The sequence below is a fragment of the Eublepharis macularius genome, chromosome 9 (assembly GCF_028583425.1).
Source record: "Eublepharis macularius isolate TG4126 chromosome 9, MPM_Emac_v1.0, whole genome shotgun sequence".
Lineage (NCBI taxonomy): Eukaryota > Metazoa > Chordata > Lepidosauria > Squamata > Eublepharidae > Eublepharis > Eublepharis macularius.
In genome coordinates this window covers 33,155,403-33,176,356 of record NC_072798.1, presented here as the reverse complement: position 1 = coordinate 33,176,356, position 20,954 = coordinate 33,155,403, and the positions used below count along the sequence as shown (strand labels likewise).

The following is a 20,954-nucleotide window of genomic DNA, read 5'->3' as shown; positions in this document are numbered from 1 at the left end:
TATTATTCCATGTGACTATGATTCCATATGGGTCTCCTGACTCCAGGAATTAACTTTCCTGGGGTTAGAAGGGAACACTGTGGTGAGGGAAAGCAGGAAATATCCATAACTACCAGTTTTTTCTGCTGACAAATCACTGGATCCAGCCCCCAAATCTGTTTATTATTATTATTATTATGAAAAATGGGAGAAGTTGAAGGTAATTTTCTTTGCTCGTAGTGGGATTTGAGATTACTATTCTCTTCTTTACATTCTGTTCTGCTGCTGGGTTGTAGCACTGCAGTTTTTGCTTTTGTTGAACTTTTAAACTCATGTACTGATTAACATGCAAGTGTGAGACTACTTGAAGATTGTACTCTAGTTAAGGCATCAGAGGTTTCTGGAAAGCATTTGAAAGCTATGAGGAGCAATATATAATTTCCTCCATCCTCACTTTCTTAGGGAATAGAAGCATGGGGAAAACAAAAATTACAAGGTTAGACCAGTAATTTACCTTCTGTTTCTTGCCTGCTATGTACAGCTGAGCTTGGAACATGCCCCAGATGAGCTGCATTTGTATAGGCAACTGCTAAAGCCCCATGTAAGACAGGGTGTAAATGCTCTGATAAAAATGGAAACTGAATTTTCTGATGTGAGAAGAGTGTTGCATATTATCACAGCTGCTGGTTTTATTGACAAGACCTGCAAGCAGGGTATTTAGTAGCCTGAAAGCGGGGGTGTGCAATTTGGATTTCATTAGTATGTTTTGTTTTGGTTCTTTGTGCTGCTGCAGCTGATGTTCGATTTTGCCCAGTTTAGAGCAAAGATGATGCGACAGCATGGATATGCCTCATCTTACCCTCTATGGCTTCCACTTGAAAGCACAAATCCTTGTCGGACAATAAGAGGTTTTCAGGAAAATCTGAAATCTTTGTAGAAAAATCTGGAAACTTTTTTTAAAAAATGCATTGAGTGGTTTAAAAAATCCCAGAATGATTAACGGAGCACCTATAGCTTTAACCAGATGCCCTCAGTGGCTGTTGCTAGACAACCATAACAGTTTAGCCAGCATTCCAGGTCTGGTTTCTAGCAAGTAAAAGTCAGGGGGAGGGGGCAGGGCCCTTTCCAGAGCTGTTTGGGACTGTAAAGGAGGACATATGGGGGCCAGGACAAGAAGCAACCACCAGGTGACTTGATACTGCATGATTTGCATAAGTCACCCAGGCCTGGCTGATTGCTACTGATCAACAGCACCCACCCCCCAAGCTAGTATAGAGGTTAGAGTTTCAGAGTAGGATCTTGGAGACCCAGGTTTAAAATCACCACTCTGCTGTGGAAGCTCACTGAGTGATCTTGGGCCAATCACAAACTCTGTGAGGTGGGTTAGGCTAAAACTGTATGATTGGCACAAAGTCACCCAGTGAGCTTCTGCAGTAGAGTTGGTTTTTCTAAATAGTTAATTAATGGGATGACATCGTCTGTATAGAATGTTTAAGTTAAGAAGAGGTTCATATTTGACACACTCCTGTTCACTGTTCCTTTTTGAGAAAGGTGACTATTGTTGCAATTTTTGAACATGGGGGAGTGAGACTAAGACTGCAGTCCCAATAGCATTTGACTTTTGGGTAAAATGGGACTTGTTTTTAAGTAGACTCGCTCAGTATTGCTCCCTAACAGTGCAACACACAGTTTCTCCAGTCCAAACCTCTTGATCTCACTGTACTTAGAGTGATGTGACTCTGTGTAGGATTGCTCTCAACTTGGACTTTCCAGGTCACCCAGCAAATTTTCATACCTCCTTAGTTAGCATGTGAGTCTCCTATTATTTAAGCCAGAAGTTTTTCGCCCGAATATGCTGCATGTTTTTTACATTTAACAGTCTGTAACAGTAAGCGGAAATCAAAAATTGTTTCTATTACATGACCCAAAGGGTGGTAATATTAATATTAGACCATCATACTGGCTAAATCACAGTGTTTAGCTTAGCATCCAATCTGCAGCATTATTTAGGGAAAAAATACTCATATTTTGTCCAAGTATGTGTTCTCAAATTAACTCTGTGAGTGTAATTAAGATTTAAAAATTGTTAGCCCATTGCTGCTGAATAAACAATTGTAGAAACATCATTCCCATTCTAAAACCTTTGGAGCGAAGTAGTAAATTACCTGTGCTGGTCAAATGAATAGCAGGCTTCTGTTGCTCCCCTTTGATTAGTTTGGAACAGTATGTTTGGATTGCAGCAGAGTCAGTGGTTAAAGTGGAACATGTGCAATTGTTCTGCTGTAGTTTGAAAGGCTTTTAAAGGGATATTGTGGTGCCAGGACTAGAATGTTGAACCTGTTGCTTGAGCAGTTTTTGCCACAGATTCAGCCTATGCAGTGCTGTTAAACTCTGCTCAGAGGAACTAACTACAGAATAAGCTACCAGAATATAACGATTTCCCTCTTGAAGTTTTCCTTCTCCTGGTTTTAAATCCTGGCCAACCTGTTACATCTGTCCCTTTACCAGCTTTAAGCCACAGTAAACCCCAGTGTTTCCCCTTGAGTAGTGCCCTAGATTTCATGGATATTTCCTGTAAAAAAAACCCCGTTATTCTTTGAACAGTGGGTACTTTTAAGTTCTTATTTGTTTAAAAGTCAATTTTAGAGTGAAATTGACTAGTCTGGAAACCTCTTCCCATGCTCTCTGAATGTCATCGCTCCAGGGACCATTAAGATTTTTTTAAAGCGAAAGGCTGCATTCAGGCCCTTGCTCACACTGCCAGGTTTTCCTCTTCTCTTTCTGCTAGCAGCTCATGCGAGTTTACAACTGTGCACATACTTAACAAAGAGCAGCAGGCTCGCTCATGCATATACTGGCATGATGCATGCATTTGCCAACTTAGTTTTTCACATTCACATATTAGTATTTCAGAGTACCTATACTGCATGTTAGGTAATATAAGGAAGTTTATTGTTGCTCTCCACTACAGCTGTTTACAGCTTCTGGCACTGCCATTTCCAGCCTTCCACTGGAATGCCTGCTGTTCTTTAGTAATAGAGGCAGTAGAACAGGTGGCCCTCTTTTATCTACCCAGGAGAGTACCACCTGTGCAGAAACATCAAGGAGAATGGAGGGGTTTTTTGCTTTTCAAAGGGCGTCATAAAATTGTTGTTTTTTATAAAATGTATGTCATGTGCAGCTGATATGATATTTTATTAATTTATGCTCTTTCATGACTCTTCTAAGGCACACATTTATTGTTTTTGACATTTTGCAGAATGCTGAAATGGATACTTTTTATTTTTTGCAATGCATGTGGCCTATTTTTACCTTTGTTTTGCAAGGGCTTTGGGGGACTTATTTCATTGGTGGGGTGGTAAGGTAGTGAATTGTTTAGGTCATATTTCCTTTCTTTTTCAGGGAATAATATGTGGGAGATACTGGACTTCATGTTTCCAACATAGGAACAGAACCAGACTGGGAATCTCCACTTCTGAGAGAATGCTGGGAATCTGCAGAGGGCGACGGAAATTCCTGGCTGCCTCTCTGACTCTCCTTTTTGTTCCTGCTGTAACCTGGATTTATCTGTTTGCTGGGAGCTTTGAAGGTAAGAGGGAAAGGGACATCTGTATTAGATGTTATTTGGGAGCTGCAAGGATTTGGAGTTGCATCACTGCTCCTTGAGATTTAGCAGTCGAGGGACAGATGGGATAAACTTGTCATCTGTTGTCTCCCCCTGTAAAAAGGAAAAAAAATGCTCCTATTCTGTCTTCCCACTTTGACATTTTCAATATTTATATTTCATATCTCCTAGGTAGTTAATTTCTGTGGGTGTCCTTGTTTTGAGGGTTGAAAGCACAAATTGATTTATGAGCATCACAGACTGATTATCACAAATAGAAACTGAATTTTGAGTAAGTTTTTGTGCAAGTAGCCCTGAGTTTGTTTCTGACAAAGACTCATGGCTGAGAAGTAAGAAGTATTTTTTTTTAAAGTTTAATACTGCTGACTCTTATGCAAGGAAGTTCAGAGTTGGTACATTGTAGCAAACTGTCCACACATTTTTCTTATTCAGGCATTGTGTCTAGCAGTGTTCAAAGTGTTTTGTTCTGTTTTGGGCAGAGAGTTCAGTGAAAATGGTTGCCTGACTAACATATATTATTTAGATCTAGCGTTTTAAATGCCAAGTAGGCATTCATAGCCTTGACATATCTTAGAATCAGGGCACGTGAATTTTATAAGTAATATACCCTAGATTTGCTTTGTAGCTGGAACTTTATCATAGTACCAGGAGGGGATTCTTGGACTTTTCAGCACTTTTTCAGGTTGATAAAACTGGTTCTGAGGAGTGGAAGTTGTAAGTAAAAAAAAATGGGAAAAATATTGAGCACACTTGCTTTATAACAGAGATGCCCATCGGTTGGCTGAATCCATATTAGAGAGAAATTTTCTTTGTACCTGTGGCAGCCCTGTTGAATTTTAATTATGTTAAAAGGTTTGCCTAGTTTAACTTTAAATCTTTTTTTGTTATCCTTGCAGGTTGTAGAAAATATAGATATTCCATATACTAATGTTACAACTATATTTTTGGTCTTGCATGCAACATGTAAGTTAATATATGTCGTAAGTAAAGGTACATATTTTTATCTAGTGCTGCCTGTAAGGCATGTACTATATGAAGCTGAAATTCATTATGGATCCTCCTGCCCACTCATGTGAGGTCAAAAAAAAAACAATTATGTCCTTTGAAAATTAGCGGGCTTGCAAACACGGATCGTGGCCATCCCTGACTCATTATATTCCGTTCCTCATGTTTTATAACTTGGTTTTATGCCCACTCTTAGCTAGCCATTTAGGCCTTTGTTAGATACCTGACTGGGGGTCTGATGGCCACTTGGATAGGTGGTGTCTTCTGCCACTTAATGGGACACAAAATATTTCCAGGCTTCCTTTTTATTCCTCTCTTGTTCTTGTAGCAGGAAGTCCTTGGACACATGGAGTTTTTCTGTAATTAAATAACAAAATTACATTTTTGTACAAGTATATAAAACTATATACAAAATTACAGCTTGCCCGTGTTTTCCAATCTATTCATTATAGATTATAGCTGGTACAATGCACAGAAAACCAATGTATACCTAAAGGATCTTAATGTATAAATCTTTATTGCGGGGGACCCCAGCTTGGAGTCATGTTGTATGTGTAGATGTAGCGGATGCAATGGATTAGGGTTGTATCAGTGTCTGTCATAACTATTTCTGTGTTGTCTCTTGTTATCACAGGCTTTCTAAATCAGTTGAGCTTCTTCAGTGAAGATACCATTTTCTTGCACATTACTTAACAGGAAACATACTGTGTGACTTTAAAGACGCATGTTTGTGTTGTCAGCTTTTGTGTATGTCCATCTGATAGTCATTAGTGAATTTAGACATATAGTAGATTGTGGAAAGAGTCTTTGAATGAAACTTTTCAGCATGCTTTTTTATGTTCTTTGGACTCCCCGCCCAAGTTTAATCAGCCATCTTTGATGTTTTCAGGGACTCATAGCCTTCAAGGAATTTTTGAACTCATAAAGTATTAATTAGGTAGCTGGATAACCCCAACTTTCCATTTGTAAACAAGCAAGTGGGATATGGGTAGGTTTACTTTTCAGCATAGATAGGAGCATACATGTCAACATGTGCAAAGTGCCTTTACCCCAACATTGAGTATTTTTATTTATTTGAAATATTTTTACCCCGCTTTTTCTGCCCTCATAGGGTCACTAAGGTAGCTAACAAATTAAAATCTCATCTGAAGAAGCATTAAAATCAGAACACAAATACATCATTAAAGCTTAAAACTGGGGCTTAAAATGAATATAAAAATAAAAACAGATAAAACATTGGAGAAGGAGGAGGCATCATTGAGGGAATGTCAAGTGAAACACAAAAGTCTTCACCCACTGGAGGAAGACTACAACAAAAGGGAACAGGCAAATCTCCCTGGGAAGAGAATTTCAGGGTCTTGGAGCCACTACTGAGAAGGCCCTGTCCTATCTCAGAAGGTTGGAGCACCCAAAACAGGGCCTCCAAAGATGACTGTGGTGGTTGAGTGGCTTTATAAGGGAGTAGGCGGTCCTTCAGATGTGTTGGTCCAACTCCCAGTCCATCTAGGGCTTTAACAGTCAGCAGCAGCTCCTTGAATTGTGCCCAGAAACAAATTAGATGCTAGTGTAGATGAGCGAAGACTGGAGTAATATGTTCCCTCCTGCCCACTCCAGTCAGCATCCTGGCTGCAGCATTCTGTACCAATTGAAGTTTCAAAACACTTTTCAAAGCCCTGGGTAGAGCACATTACAGTAATCTAAGTAGCTGTAACCAGAGCATGTGTCACAGTGGCCAGATCTTTCCTGCCCAGGAAAGGTCACAACTGGCTAATCAGTTGAGGCTGATAAAAGGCTCCCCGGCCACAGCTGCCACCTGCTTATCCAGCAGTAGGCCAGAGTTGCACCCCCAAACTACAGACCTATTCCTTCAAGGGGAGTGCAGCCTCATCCAGAACAAATGATAGCTTAAATCCTGGGTCAGATCTTCATCCATCTTGTCTGGATTGAGCTTCAGCTCACACCTACTCCAAAACAGCTGGCAGGTAATCACTAAATTCTCATCCATCTTGGACACTGGCTAGTCTCTTAAATCTTATCTGTCTGTCACAATCAAGCACAAAACTCTGCATGTATTGGTCACCAATCATTACTGTATCTACTTGGATTAGTGCAAAATCAGCATCAAATGACTAAGAGTTTCATCTGTCATGAAATGAGGCAATCATGAGAATGGTCCTAAATCTTCTGGCAGTAAGTACCAGGGAAGATAAAAGGAGGTGTATATGAGTGGCACTTGTTACATGGGGGAAAGTAGGTGCTGTTGAGACTCTCTGTGTCCAGTCTAGGAGGCAACCAAAATGGCTTCATATTGTTCTTTGAACAGTTAGGACTATATAGGATGTCTGCCATCTGTCGAGTTTGGAAGCAAAAGGGGTTCATTCATACTTGCATAAAGTGAAAAATACTCTTCTCCTTTCCCCCTTCTGCTTCTATTTCTGAATCTGTTGGAGATATATAGGCTTTGAGGAAGCCTATGGATCTCCAACATGTCTTTTGAGGAAGTTAAGTCACCCAGCCTTCTTGCTCTCTTGTTGAGACTGAAGTGGCTTGTGGGCTGATTCCGTAGGCTGAAGTGTTAACTCTTTTATTCATTTATATCCTGCTTTTCTCCCAAAAAAGGTCCAAAAGTGGTTTACAGCATCATTTCCCCATCCTCCATTTTATCCTAACAGCAATTACCCTGTGAAGAAGGTTAAGCAGAGACGCAATGACTGACCTACGGTTACTCAGTGAGTTTCCATGTCAGAATAGGGATTTAAACCTGGCTTCCTTAGACGCTAGCCTTGATGGTACATCACACTGGTTCTACAGTGTGTGTAGAATTGCAATTCACAAAAACCTTTCCAAAGTGAAAGATATGGAACTTCCAAATGTTCTGTGTTGCTTGTATGTTGCATTCTCTTTTGATATGGTCTCATGGATGTAGGCAAGCACTTAAGCAGATAGATACATGTTCAGTTAATTACAACTCTGTTGTAACATGCAGTCACTGTATAAGTATTTCCTAGAAAGAAACATTTATAGAAGTACACAAGGGATGGGAACTAGTTACTTGAAATGAATATGGCATTTACTTGCTGATGAGGTTTGATTTCTAGCTCCTCCTCTCTGATTTGAATCCCCTATCATACAAGAAAAAGTAGTGATATTTTATCTAATTATATCCTACCTCCTTTCCCAAATATCTTGAAGTCCACCTGTGGATAATCCAATCTTTCAGTTGCTTGGAGGTATTTACCAACCTGAAACATAAGCATCACTCACCAGGAGGCTGAATTTCTTTCCCTACAGTGACTGTAAGAGCAACAGACAGTACTGAGACAGCAATCAAACAGCATGCAGGCAGCAAGGTAGCTAGCCCAGGTTTGCCCATATTAAATATTCAAAGGTCTGAGTGTTGCACTTAGTGAATATACAAGTTAGGCTGTGAGAGGGTGATGAGTTGTGAGTTCTAGAAAATGAACAGTGAAGTTTAAGGTAACATAAGGAGGAGCTGAACTAAAGGTACAAAGATAAAAGTTATAAAAATAAAACTGACAAAGCAAACAATTACAGCTAGCTTTTGGAGTTTCTGCAGTCACTTTGAGAAGGTATAGTGTTGAAGGGGAGTTTTTGGGATACCATGAACTTCCAGAAAGACAAATAAGTGGGTTCTAGATGAAGCCTGAATTCTCCCAAGAAGCTAAAATGACTAAACTGAGGTGATCATACATCATGATAAGACAAGACTCACTAGAAAAGGCAACAATGGCTGGAAAAGTTGGAGGTAGTAAGAAAAAAGCAAGACCCAACATGAGATGGATTGACTCAAAGGAAGTCACTGACTTCAGCTTCCAAGTCCTGAGCAGTGTTGTTGATGACATCCTGTTTTGGAGGTTGTTAATTCATAAGATTGCCATTCATTGCAAATGACTTGATGGCACATAACACATACACACACACTTTGAGAAGGAGGAGTTAGTTGATGTGTCGGCATCTTGCCTCCTCCCCTGCCTTGCCTTCTGAAGTGGCTTGCTATCAAGATCTGTTGTTGTGAACTCTAAATAGCTTCAGGCAAACATTACAGATCCCAGTACAATATGGGGATAATAATACTGGCATATTTTACAGAACTGACATAAGGATTAGTGAGAATGCAAGGGAAGTGTTTTTAACATTCAAAAGCAAATAAATTCTTTTTAAAAGGTTATCATATGCAAATATGGGTTTATTTCCATTTTCAAATTGTAGCAAAAGCATGTACAAGTGTCACTCTGGTGTTTATTCTCATAGGAGTACCACCACCATCACCTCAACCAATCAGCCCCCCTTTCTGCAGGGTACCAGGACTTAATGCGGCTAGCTACTCGGGGTGACTGAATTATTCTACGACCCTTAAATTCTGGCTTCTAATCCTAGTTGTGAAGAAGGAGATTCATTTGCTGTTTCATGTGTGCTCAATCTGCTGGACGAGGACTCTGGATTCAGCCAGATCTAAATGCCCAATGTCCTTATTTTAATTTGAGAAAAATTGGTAGGTATGTGCCAAGGAGCCATAGAGAAAGTGATAGAATGTCTTTCTTCCTGTCACACTGCAGTCCAAAGTTCACAGTAGACTGTCAGTAATGATGTTGAGCTGGTTTACTTCTGCTGGTTCCCATTTGTTGCTGTACATGCCATCAAACTAGCTTATCCTTATCAACTAGTTTGCCTGGAGGGCCACTTTGAGAATGGAATGAACAATGGTGGGCTACCACTTTATCCAGTGGCCTGCCACCATGGCCCATTGTTACAGATGCTTCTTCAACACTTCTTTTATCAATTTAAGAGTCAGGCAAAAACTCTCAAGCCCGGATTAGGTCTGAGGTCTTCCACTTGAAGAATTCTAACGTACAGGTTCAATTGCCCATTAGCCTTAGTTTAGTCCACCTCAATTTAAAGACTACAGGCTCTGATTTGACAGTTTCAGCTCTTTTGGGTTTTTTTTTAACTGCAGGAGTAGTTGTTTGCTGCAAAAGGTGGGAGGATTTATATTTCCTAACTCACAATTTCCAGAGGAGACTAAGAGCTCTCATCTGTTTAGCTAACATCTTGAAAGACAAAGCTAATACTGAAGCATGAAAAAGAGAATGAGATTTATTCCCCAGTGAGTAAATAAGCAACCTCTGAATAAGCAGTGATTTAAAAGTAAGTCTGGCTTCTGATACAAGAATGTAGGAGTAGCTGTGTTGGGTCATACTAGCAGTCCAGCTTCCTATTTCACACAGCAGCCAACCAGATGTCTCTGGAAGCCTACAAGCAGGGCATGGAGGCCAAGGCCTCCCTGGTGTTGCCCTCCAGTACTTGTATCCAGAGGGTTACTTGATCTGAGGCTCCATGAAGCTATTGTCCCCATAAGTTATTTGTGCTACTGAAGTGCAGCTGATTAGCTGAGTAGAGAGACCCCAACCAAACTGGGAGTTTGACTGGTTTTGATCCATACTTGGTAAGGCAAAATCTGGAGTGAAGGGCCTACAGAATAACATTTAAAGCATTTGTCAGAGTTGACTGTGGCTCGTGAAAGTTTATGCTACAACAGACAAGTAACTGGAATGAAAAAGCAGCAAAATTCAAAACTCACTGGGGATTGGTGTGGTGTCAGCTGGCTTGCCCACCATTAAAAAGTACAAAGATTGTCCAGCTGTTTCTAGAGATTCAAACACTGAAATATGTGGCTATGCTTGTGTCAGGGTTCCCTACTGTGCAAAATTGTAATCAATGTACTTAGGTGTATTTGTAACCTGTAAGGGGAAAACTGCAGTGTGCAAAGCAATAAAATAATAATAATAATAAAGTAGAAATATGATAATAATGCATTGGTGCTGCACTGCAAACAAGAGAAGATAATTTTGTTGTCCTGTATCCAGAAAGACATTTGGATGAGAGACAATATAGTAAGCATCCTTATTTAATGCTTTTCTTTTTCTAGAAAAGGTGTGAATCTTACATTTATCACTTGCCACCTGGCTAAGATAACTAATTTATCACTTTAAAAAAAATTCAGAGCCATCGATCATCCACCTTCTATTCCAAAACAGCTCTTCAGAGAGGATAACATGGAACTATTTTGAGCAGCTGTTTATTAATACGTCAGTTAACTAACTATTCATGCAAATAAGGATTTAATTTCCTCCCTTAATGGCATCTGTATATGAGACTTTCAAATGAAAAATGCAATTAATGTATAATGAAATGATGTTTACTAATTATCATTTATGTACTAAGAATGGAAGGTCTCTACCCGTTGCATTATGGCAAAAAGAAATCTAATTTAAGCGGTTGAAAAAGTATAAATTACATACTTACTCGAATAACATAGGTCCTTCCCACTCTTCCCTCTGTTTACCTGATCATTCCTTATCCTCCCATTTCGACATTCTCACATGTTGTCTGTCTACCACACCACCTCCTTACCTACCATAACACACTTTTTCTGCGCTAAAAAGAGACTTAAGATAAGACTGTCACTGTAGCACTGAACCTCTTTCTAGCCTAGCAAAAGGCATTGTAGTAGCCATAAGGGAGGAGAAAAATGCTGTTACTTTTCTCAGATAGTGAGCGCACAGCTAATTTGCACCTCTGCACAAGCCTACCGGTTTGTGTTTATTAGATTAAAGTTGAATTCCTCAGTTTAACTAGGTTGTGGATGGGTCCGATGATCCAAAGCAGCCATTGATTCCTGAACATCTGAACCATTGCATTGATTTGACCTGTTAATCTGAGAGTTGAACACCAGGCAACATTCTTTCCCTGAAGTATTAATTGTAATAACTTCCTAGTATTTCATTACCACTTTCCAGCAGTCTGCTTCAAAGCTGGCGTTTAAGGTAATGGCCTCAAAGGAAAGATTATAGATCACAGAAATATTTTATATGAGCTAGAGTACAAATTTCTGTCTCTACATACATAATTATTGGTTTCCAGCAGCTCTAACAAATGTTCTTTGAACTTTTGCCAATATGCAGAGAGGTGAGTAAATCTGTAAGTTAATTTGAATTTACTGTGTGGATAAGGTCATTTCATGTACGTTTTACAGGGAGACAGGAGTGTTCTTCTCCATGAATGTACAAATACCTTTTGCTTCCTGAAATCTAGTGGAACTCTGTGTCCACTTTGAATGAGAGAGACATTTTAAAACAACATAAAACTACTTAGTATGCTCCATGTAGCAAACCTTTTTTTTTTCTCAATGTGGCAAACCTTGTTTTTCAATATTGCCACTGTCTCAGGTTCCCCAGATCCCTGGGGTAATAAGGTCAAGAAACAAAAACACAATTCAGGGAAGCAAAACCCCTCGCAACCCAGCCAGCACCAGTTTCCTCTAACTAACCCTGAGCCCAGAGACTGAGGAAACAGTCTCGAGCTGTACCAAGTGTTAAGAAGTCAGGCTTTCAAGGTAGGGCACCTGCAGAGTGAGTTTCACAAAAACAGTTATTTGGTAGCTAAGGCCAAATGGGCCAAGGTACTGGATTCAAAGTGAAGCTCCAAAACTAATAACACCATAAAAAGTGTAATTAATAAAGTTTATTAAGAATTCTGCAAAACAAAAGTTTCAGTAGCTAAACCCAATTCAATTCAATTCAAATACTTTTAATGGCATACAAAGATCTAAGACAGCAAACACGTCACTATAAACCCTAAAATACTTAACAGGCTTTTGCTGCCTAATAATCCAGATGTTACCTTGTCAAGTCAAACCGTAAAGTGCAACTAGAATGCCAGACCCCAGTCCTTCAAGTGTTGGTCCAAGATGACCAAGAACTGACCAGATGCCAGTTCAAGAAGCAAGGCCAACAGCAAAAAATCAACTGACGATTTCATTCTTATGCCATGTTGCCTGTAACATGGTCCAATGAGAGTGTCGCTAAGACACATGGCCACGTTTCCCTGAAGTTACGATACGTTCGTAATCACAGCAACTAGTCCTCGCCACAGTTATGAGCACTAATGACATATAATGCAGTAGACGAACCTCCTGCTTTGATCCCTGGCCTTGATAGTCTCTGATCGTAATGATTTCTCCTGCTTTTAGGTTCTCTGAAAACATTTCCAAGTTTATTTCTTTAGGAACAGTTAGCTCTGAGTTTCAGTAAATTTCCCAGAGATTTCTCTTATGACCTGACTAGGCTAAAAGCTTGGACCAGGTTTTGTCAGACAAGAAACAGCCTAGGAAAGGTCATTTTCTTGACAGCCATGCTGTATGTTGACCTTTGCTGTAGGGGCTTGTTTTCATACCACTACCTAAGTGGTAGCTTTTGGAAACACGGCGTTAATCCATCTAAGAACTGTTTCATATGGCAAGTTGCTATGTGCAAACTGGTTAACTGTGTAGAAGAATTGCCCCATAGAGGCAATTCCAAGTTCTTTCATAGTGCAGATAGTACCCTGAGGAATGGCTGTAATTAACATTAAATACATTTTGTGCAGAATTACTCCCGTCTAAGTCCATTGAAGTCAATAACCAGATCACAATGATTTTGCATAGGATTACTTTGTTTGTCATGAATCTCCCAGCATTCTAATACTAAATCCTGCCTATATTATTGATATAGGCCAGTGTGGTATAGTGGCTTGGGTCTTAGACTTTCAGCCAAGGCGACCTGGTTTGAACCCCTGATCAAACAACGAAAAAGAAAAGGGGATGGGGGGAAGTCCCCGCAGACTCAACCCAAAGAAGGCTAAGGAAAATACAGAATCAAGTTGCAAACTAAAATAAAAATATTCCAAATAAGTATTTATTATGAGAGTTGTAGTTAAAAACAAGTAAAAAATATAGGGCCTAAATTACAGGCTATAGGCATTTGTTAAAAGTAATTAAAACATTCTCCATATAGAGATGATGCTGCAGTCCAATGACCAACACAGACAGACCAGACCAGATCGTCCCTCTCGCCTTCCTCTGTGGTCAACTGTACAATATTTATGTTAAACAAACACACCCACACATTTAGAAACCAATGTAAAAATGCTCCAAATGCTCTTGTCTCTTGTATTGTGTGGTTAGCAGGCTGTAGACTGCACTCACACAATGATCTTCTCTTGATATAATGTTCTGAGGCTTGGTTTCCAACGTCTTTGGGTGTGTTTCATCATTCTGCAGTTATAGTGGAGTGGCCTTGAATCCCTGCTCTCCATGATGCTTGCTGGGTGACCTGGAGCCAATTGCTCTCTCAGCCTAAGATCCCTTGTAATAAATAATAATAACTGTATACTTATATACTGCTCTTCTAGACAGATTAGTGCCCCATTCAGAGTTGTGAACAAAGTCAAGTGTTACCATTATCCCCATAATACAGCTGGGGAGCTGAGGCTGAGAGGAGTGGCTCACCCAAGGCCACCTGCTGAGCTCATGGCAGTAGTGGGATTTGACCCAGCAGTGTACTAATTCGCAGCCCAACCACTTAAGTACTATGCTACAACAGCTCTGTGTGGGTTTATAAGGAAAAATAAGGAATGACCTCATTCTAGAAAAAAGGTGGGTTATAAATGTGAGGAACAAGTGAGAAATGAATATGAGACTTCAGTGGTTTTCCAGCTGCATTTTAGGTTATCTGTTTAAAAACAGGATTTTACATCACTTATTGCAGAATACATCTTTTGCTGTCTTTGCTACTGTTGCCTTTTGTCTCACTGCTTTTTATATGTGCTCCTTAGAAATTTTAATAGTAAATTAAACAGTTTCTGTCCATAAAACAGAAGATATTAATCTTCATCAAGTACAATGAGAAGTTTAATTCTCCACTTTTATTTCTCTCACACCATTTCCCCCTTCCCTTCAATGCTCTGGCAGCTGTCACTTGCACCAATGTCTGTGGGATGTTTAATAATCTGATGCTGCAGATTCATTTCAATGGTTTCATTCCTTTTTATTTCTTCCTTCACTCTTGTTGAATTTCATCACTGTAGGTTGTAATTGAAGACCACTGTCAAGAAACAGGGGGAAGGATGTCTCTTCTTTGTGCAAATCTGTCTCTATAGTTGATAGTTTTTGCTGGAGTTGGATAAATTAAATCAGGACATAGACACATCTGGGAGCAGCTTTCAAAATAATTCCTTGCAAGCATTCTTGCATTTTGCATACTATTTTAAGCATCTTGTTTTATAATTAACTTCTCTGTCATGAAGGCAGGGAGAGCAGTCATTACGCTCTGAGATATCCAATCCCATGTACTGCAAGGAATGTCCCACAGTTCCTCAGGCCATCTCTGACCTCAATTGAGAAACAGGGTGCCAGTTTAGATCTGGGAATTTATTGGGGTTTTTTAAAGCATAGGCCTGACTTTTCTTTAAATTTATTTTTCTTTTTTAAGGTTATCAGTTGACTATTTATTCCCTCTTGATCTCTTCTTAACAGGGATGGGCCTCTTAAGGGTTAGATATGTCATTTATAGTCCGCCTTTCTCACTGAGACTCAAGGAGGATTACACATTGTGAGATTAGTACAGTCAGTTTCAAGGACATTTCAATAAACAATGCCATAGGGTAAATAAACCCAATTTTACAAAGACGTAGCATTGAGAGAATCCAATACAGAGTTGAAGAAATGCTGAAACAGAACATAAGCAATTCTGGGGCTAACATTAGACCATATGAAGCACAAGTAGCTCATAGGAGCCATAGCAGTGAAGTCTATGGTTCTTAACTCATTAGCAAAGCATCTGAGAGCCCCTCCCTACAATACAAAAGCCTTTTTGAATAATTTGGTTTTGCATCATTTGTGGAAAGTTAGGAGAGTGGGGACTCTTCTGACCTCAGGCAGGCTGTTCCACAGGGTAGGGGCCACCACAGAGGAAGCCTGTGTACAGGCTGCTGTTGGTTTTGCCCATGTGCAAGGTGGCACCTTCAGGAGACCAGATGAGCAAAGCTGCCATGGAGGAACATAGGGAGGGAGGCAGTCCTGTATGTATGCTGGGCCAAGGCCATGAAGAGCTTTGTATGTGATAACCAATACCTTGAACTGAGCGTGGTAGCTGATAGGTAACCAATGGAGTGACTGCAGAATGGGGGTGATGTTCATGCTTCTGCTTGCTCCTGATAGCAGTCACACTGCAGTATTTTGTACCAATTGGAGTCTTCTAGTTAATTTGGATGGGAGACTTATGTATAGTACGTTACAATAGTCAAGTCTTGATGTTACCATAGCATGGATCCAGGTGGCCATGTTGGCTATGTAAGAAGCCATCTTCTAGTCTAGAGTGAGGTTGTAAAAGGCATTTTTTTGCAGCTGCCTTAACTTATTTTTCTAGTAGTAGCACTGGATCCGATATAACCCTTAGGCTCTTAACCACATCTTAACCACTACCAGCAGTCCCTTAGTTATACCTCTAAGCAATTCTTGGATAATCAGGACATTAAGAGCTAGAGATCCAAATGGTACAGAACTAGAACATCAGGAAATGAATCCATCTGACCTGCTCCAGAGTCTTGATTTTCTTTAGCTTTCAAGAGAATTAGAAAATCTACCTCCCTATAATCCACTGCTCGTAGGAGTTGTCACTTCCATTGAACACTGAAATTGGAGGTTAAGTAGGATGTGTAGCTGAGAGAGATCAGTAGCTTTTTGTTATCCCTGGAGTTTGCCAAGCATCCAAGAGACAAGTTTGAGACTTCAGTGATGTCCAAGAGGGAAGAACAAACAATCTTAGCATCCTAGCTATCCAGCATTTCCTGGGCAAAGAGAACTGATTCATAGAACTGATTCCATGGACTCAGAACTACTTATGAGTCTATTCCATGTTTTTCCTCAGCCAAAGAAAAATTTGTGTTCTAGACCTCAACAAGTTGCAGAAGAAGAGGTGATTCAAGATAATGAATCTGCGATTCTTCACATCAGCCATCAAACTCCAAGACATACCTGTATCTATCAGCCTTGTGGAAATTCTAGCTTGAAGTGCCTATATATCATTTATGATTGGAGACACTCCCAGTACAAAGTATTTCCATTTGTCAGGCAGGCAAGCCAGCCTGCCATGACTGTGAATGCATGTCTACTGGGGAGAGGGGATGGGCTTTCTTCCTGTAGTGTAGCTTCCTTCACTATGCCTATGCTTTGCTAAGAGACCTTATCAGTGCCGCTGGTAGTGTGTGGGAACCAGGTGTGGGAACTTCGACTGGGCATCTCTTGCAGAACTTTCACTGACTTCAACTGACTTGTTTGGGGAGTATAACCTCTTGGGGAAGACTGTACTTCAGCATTCTGGGCAATCTCTATGTATCAGTGTACTTCTAGGGAGTTTTATCCGAATAAAGACCCTTTTAAGTCATACCACTGTGTTGGATGAAGTGAAGAGTCTGAGAGAATCCCCTAACCAGGCCTGACACCATTCACACTTGCTCATTTCAAAGAATAAATAGGCTGAATTGTATTCCTCCCAATTGCTCTGATTCCAAGAGTTTTCCCACAGCTGTGCAGTGGCTGGGGTGTCCAGATTTCCATTTCAATGATCTTTTCGTTTCACCAGTATTGGGCATTGCCTTGATGTTGATGTTTCCTTTCACAATGCCTTGATTTAATTCTACAGTTTGCTTCTTTCAAAGTTGATAGACCATAGTGTAAGCAGGAGCTATATCAGAAGGTTGGGTATCCAGATTAAATTTTAGCTAATTCCTTGGTCTCTAAGTGCATTTGTCCCATTGAGGTCCCATTTCTGTTGTGGTGTCCACCATTCCTATTTGTCCATTGAGGTTTGTGGCATCCCTTGGTAGGCATAGCTGCCTTGATGGATTTTTTTTTTAAAAAATGAACAAGTACTGTGCACAAAATGTTTCAGTGATTATGAAATTCTTGCATAGTAACCTTTCTGTAAGAACAAACAGACTGAAACGTCAAGTACTAATTAGCCCTCATAGATCCTCACAGGGGAGGGTGTCTAAATGAGTCCTATAAGGAATGTGGGAGCTATTCCATTGGAGAGGTTCCAACCTGCTGGCCTTGCCTCTTGATTGGGTGGGATTGGCTATCCCGAAAGATAACATATCCCTTCCTATCTCCCCTGAGAATAGGAATTAGGCAAGATATTCATTTTTCTGTGATTGGAAAATACTAGACATGGATCTTCTATGATAAAAAGAAGAGATTTTCAAAAGAATAGACTGTAGGATTGGATTGATACTGTCAATACAGCAAATAGCATAAAGATATTTGTCTTTGTATAGTCCCATTAAATTCGTCAAAACTATTTCTAAGTGAAGTGGTTTGGGGATCAAAGCCTGAACAACTTGACATGCATTCTAATGTTCATGTTAATTTTCTTGTCAGGTATGCAGTTGCTAATTGCCGAAGGCAAAGCCTTCCATTAGGATTGCTGCAAATTGCATTTTCATAGACCATGGGAATAAGAAGTTACTTAAAGTCATACAAATGTCAAAAGCTGTTCAGAGAAACTAGTCATCTATGATGGTGCCATCTTTTTGATTGAGTGGCAGGTTTCCAGAGGGAAGGGTGACTCAACATATCTGTTGAAATACCATATGATCTGAGACTGCAGTAACTCTTTTCAGATGAAATTTGAAATTCATACTTGCGCTTGGTACTTCAGATGATTTTCAAAATACTTCTCAACCTCAGCCTCTCTAATTTATCACAATTTTTACACTTAGAGATTAAGAAGCCATAATTGCCTGACTGCATTCGACATTTGACTTCAATCATGTACAAATGTAATAATGTCTTCCTGCAAACTGCAGTTATCAACTCGGTGGCCTGCCTTAGGGACTTGTGTTTCCACACTCCCTTTTGCTCTCTCTGGATAGAATTTTCTTTTCATTTTTTATGACTGCCTTAACCATGCATTAGCTTTTCATCTGCACTAGCATACTAACCATAGTTAATGCTAACCAGGCTTCCCAGGTTAATCAGGATTTGAAACCAAGTTTAAAAACCATAGTTGAGAGGGAGTCTAGTCATTGTTCATAGTTAAGCTGTGGTCAGAACTGTAATGGGGAAAAGTAGGTAAATCTGCCTCCAGAGTGTAGAAAGAAAGAACCATTGCTGGCTCAATCTTTGTAGATCATAGTCTGTAGGCAACCATTGTTTGATCTGCACTAAACTATGAAGACATGGATTTTACATTGTTGAAAGTGTACCCCTTCATTATTTATTTATTGGCTCTATTTATAGTCCATCTTTCACACGGAAGCCCAAGGTGGCTCACACAACAAAAGTTAATTCAGTCAGCAGAGTGCAGTGTTTAATAAGTAATGCAATAGGACTAGGATTACAAACATTAGAAACTAAGCAAAACATTTTAGACGTATGTCAAACAACAGAAAATGGTTGTTGTGGGTTTTCCGGGCTGTATTGCCGTGGTCTTGGCATTGTAGTTCCTGACGTTTCGCCAGCAGCTGTGGCTGGCATCTTCAGAGGTGTAGCACCAAAAGACAGAGATCTCTCAGTGTCACAGTGTGGAAAAGGTGTTGGCAGGTCATTTATATCTACTCAGGAGGGGTGGGGTTGAGCTGAGTCATCCTGTAAGAGTTTCCCAGGGTGTGGAATGCTAATGGCGGGAGGCTTCACTGTATCCTGAGGAGGTTCTTTTGCATATGGATTGGTGCTTGATGTGCTAATCTTCTCTGCAGGGCTATTGTCGGGTGTAGAGTGTTTTGTTAGCCTGGTGTTTTTCAGAACTGGAAACCATGCTCTGTTCATTCTTAAGGTTTCTTCTTTCCTGTTGAAGTTTTGCTTATGCTTGTGAATTTCAATGGATTCCCTGTGCAGTCTGACAAAGTAGTTGGAAGTGTTGTCCAGTATTTTGGTGTCCTGGAATAAGATAAGAAAATGGCATTACAAAAATAGAAAACGATGCTGTAAAAGTAGGGTTCAACAGATAATACAAATAGATAATACATACCATACACAGTGTCATAGTCTACAGTTCTGATCCTTTTATAAAAGTGCCTTCCTGAACTATTCCATTATAATACTACCCCTATAACATTTTTAAAAAAATATCTCCTGAACAATTCTGTTTTACATAGCTTGTGGAATGATAGAAATGAGCTGGGGGGAATCTTCCTAACCTCCATTAATGTCAAAAATACTATTACATGCTGTAATCACTTCTGTAATGAGAAAAAAACAATTTAAAACTATTAACATGGTTTTCCTTCCAGTTGTTCCTTCCACGTTATTTATTTTTTGGTTTGCAGAAGGGGGATCTGTGCATGTTGCATGTCAGCCTATAGCAAGATAAAATAATGTTTTTGTAGGGAAATTTTCAGTGCATGTTGGGCAATGATAAAAACATGAAATCCCATGCACGATGGAAGACTAAAAGTGCATGTCTGTTTCTCCTTCCCTACTTTTGCAAACAACCTAGGCTTGCAGACATATGTATATTTGAATAAACATCTTTATATTTAATTATTAAAGAGTATATTTACCTCCATATATCTACCAGTAAAGATGGCAAGTAGTGACACAGTGAGTCCATTGAAACTATTTGCAGAACTGTTTCTGAAGAGTCAGAACAACTTATGGTCAGACTTCAGAAAAGAAGGAAAGGTTTCTTCTGAATGTTGTATTTAGAAAACTTTGCAAAATTATGTTTAGGTTTTGGGAGGTAGCAAAGTTCTCTGGTTGCATAAATATAGATATTTTGGGTGCAAAAAAATCTTAACACTTAGTAATAGAAGGATAATTCATTGTTTAAAAAGGCATTAATGACTGCAAGATTGAGATGAATTGTGCTAGCGGTGGATAGACTAGAACATATATTGTGCACACATACCACATTTTCTGTCCAAAGGCAATGTGCATGTTGGTTTACATATGAGCAGCATTAAACAGTAGTGTAAGTGAAGGTGAGCTCAGATATTTTTCCTCTGTGGTCTTCAGTATACATGGAGGAATCAAGCAGGTGACCTTCATTTCATGAGTTTGTATTGTCCCATGTTCCGTTCCACCTGTCTTCCAGTTTAGATTGAAAATTTTCTCAATTTAATTTTGGATATAGTTCATACCGTCTCTTTTCATATAGGTTGTAACTGTAACAGGCAGGGAAGCAGTAAAGGAAGTTTTAAAGAGCTTGCTAGTAGCAACTGAATGCCATCTGACTTATTTTTCCTTGCTTTGAAAGTATTTTAAGCCCAGGTAAAGCCAAAAACATCATAATCAAGGTGCACTCAGGAGTTAACCCAGTGCCTTTACATAAATCTACAAGTAAGACACTGTAACTTCTGTAACTTCCAACCAAGGAAGGCATTCAACAGGTAAGTGTCAATGTCAAAATAATGAATAATACAACTGGTAAGTATCAAAGTCAATAATTGTTTCTATATGAAATCTTCTTTTGCAGGTGAAAGGTTGACGGTGGCTCACAGGTGGAAG

General features: G+C 39.6%; 1 protein-coding gene across 1 annotated transcript in view; it reads left to right on the top strand.

The window, feature by feature from the left end:
- The window catches only part of LARGE1 (LARGE xylosyl- and glucuronyltransferase 1), a 395,274-nt gene that overhangs the window by 88,516 nt on the left and 285,804 nt on the right, over nucleotides 1-20,954 (top strand). The window contains exon 2 of the mRNA XM_054989142.1: nucleotides 3,382-3,568. Coding sequence (XP_054845117.1) covers nucleotides 3,463-3,568 — 106 coding nt within the window. The 5' untranslated portion in view covers nucleotides 3,382-3,462. The remainder of the gene's footprint in view (nucleotides 1-3,381; nucleotides 3,569-20,954) is intronic.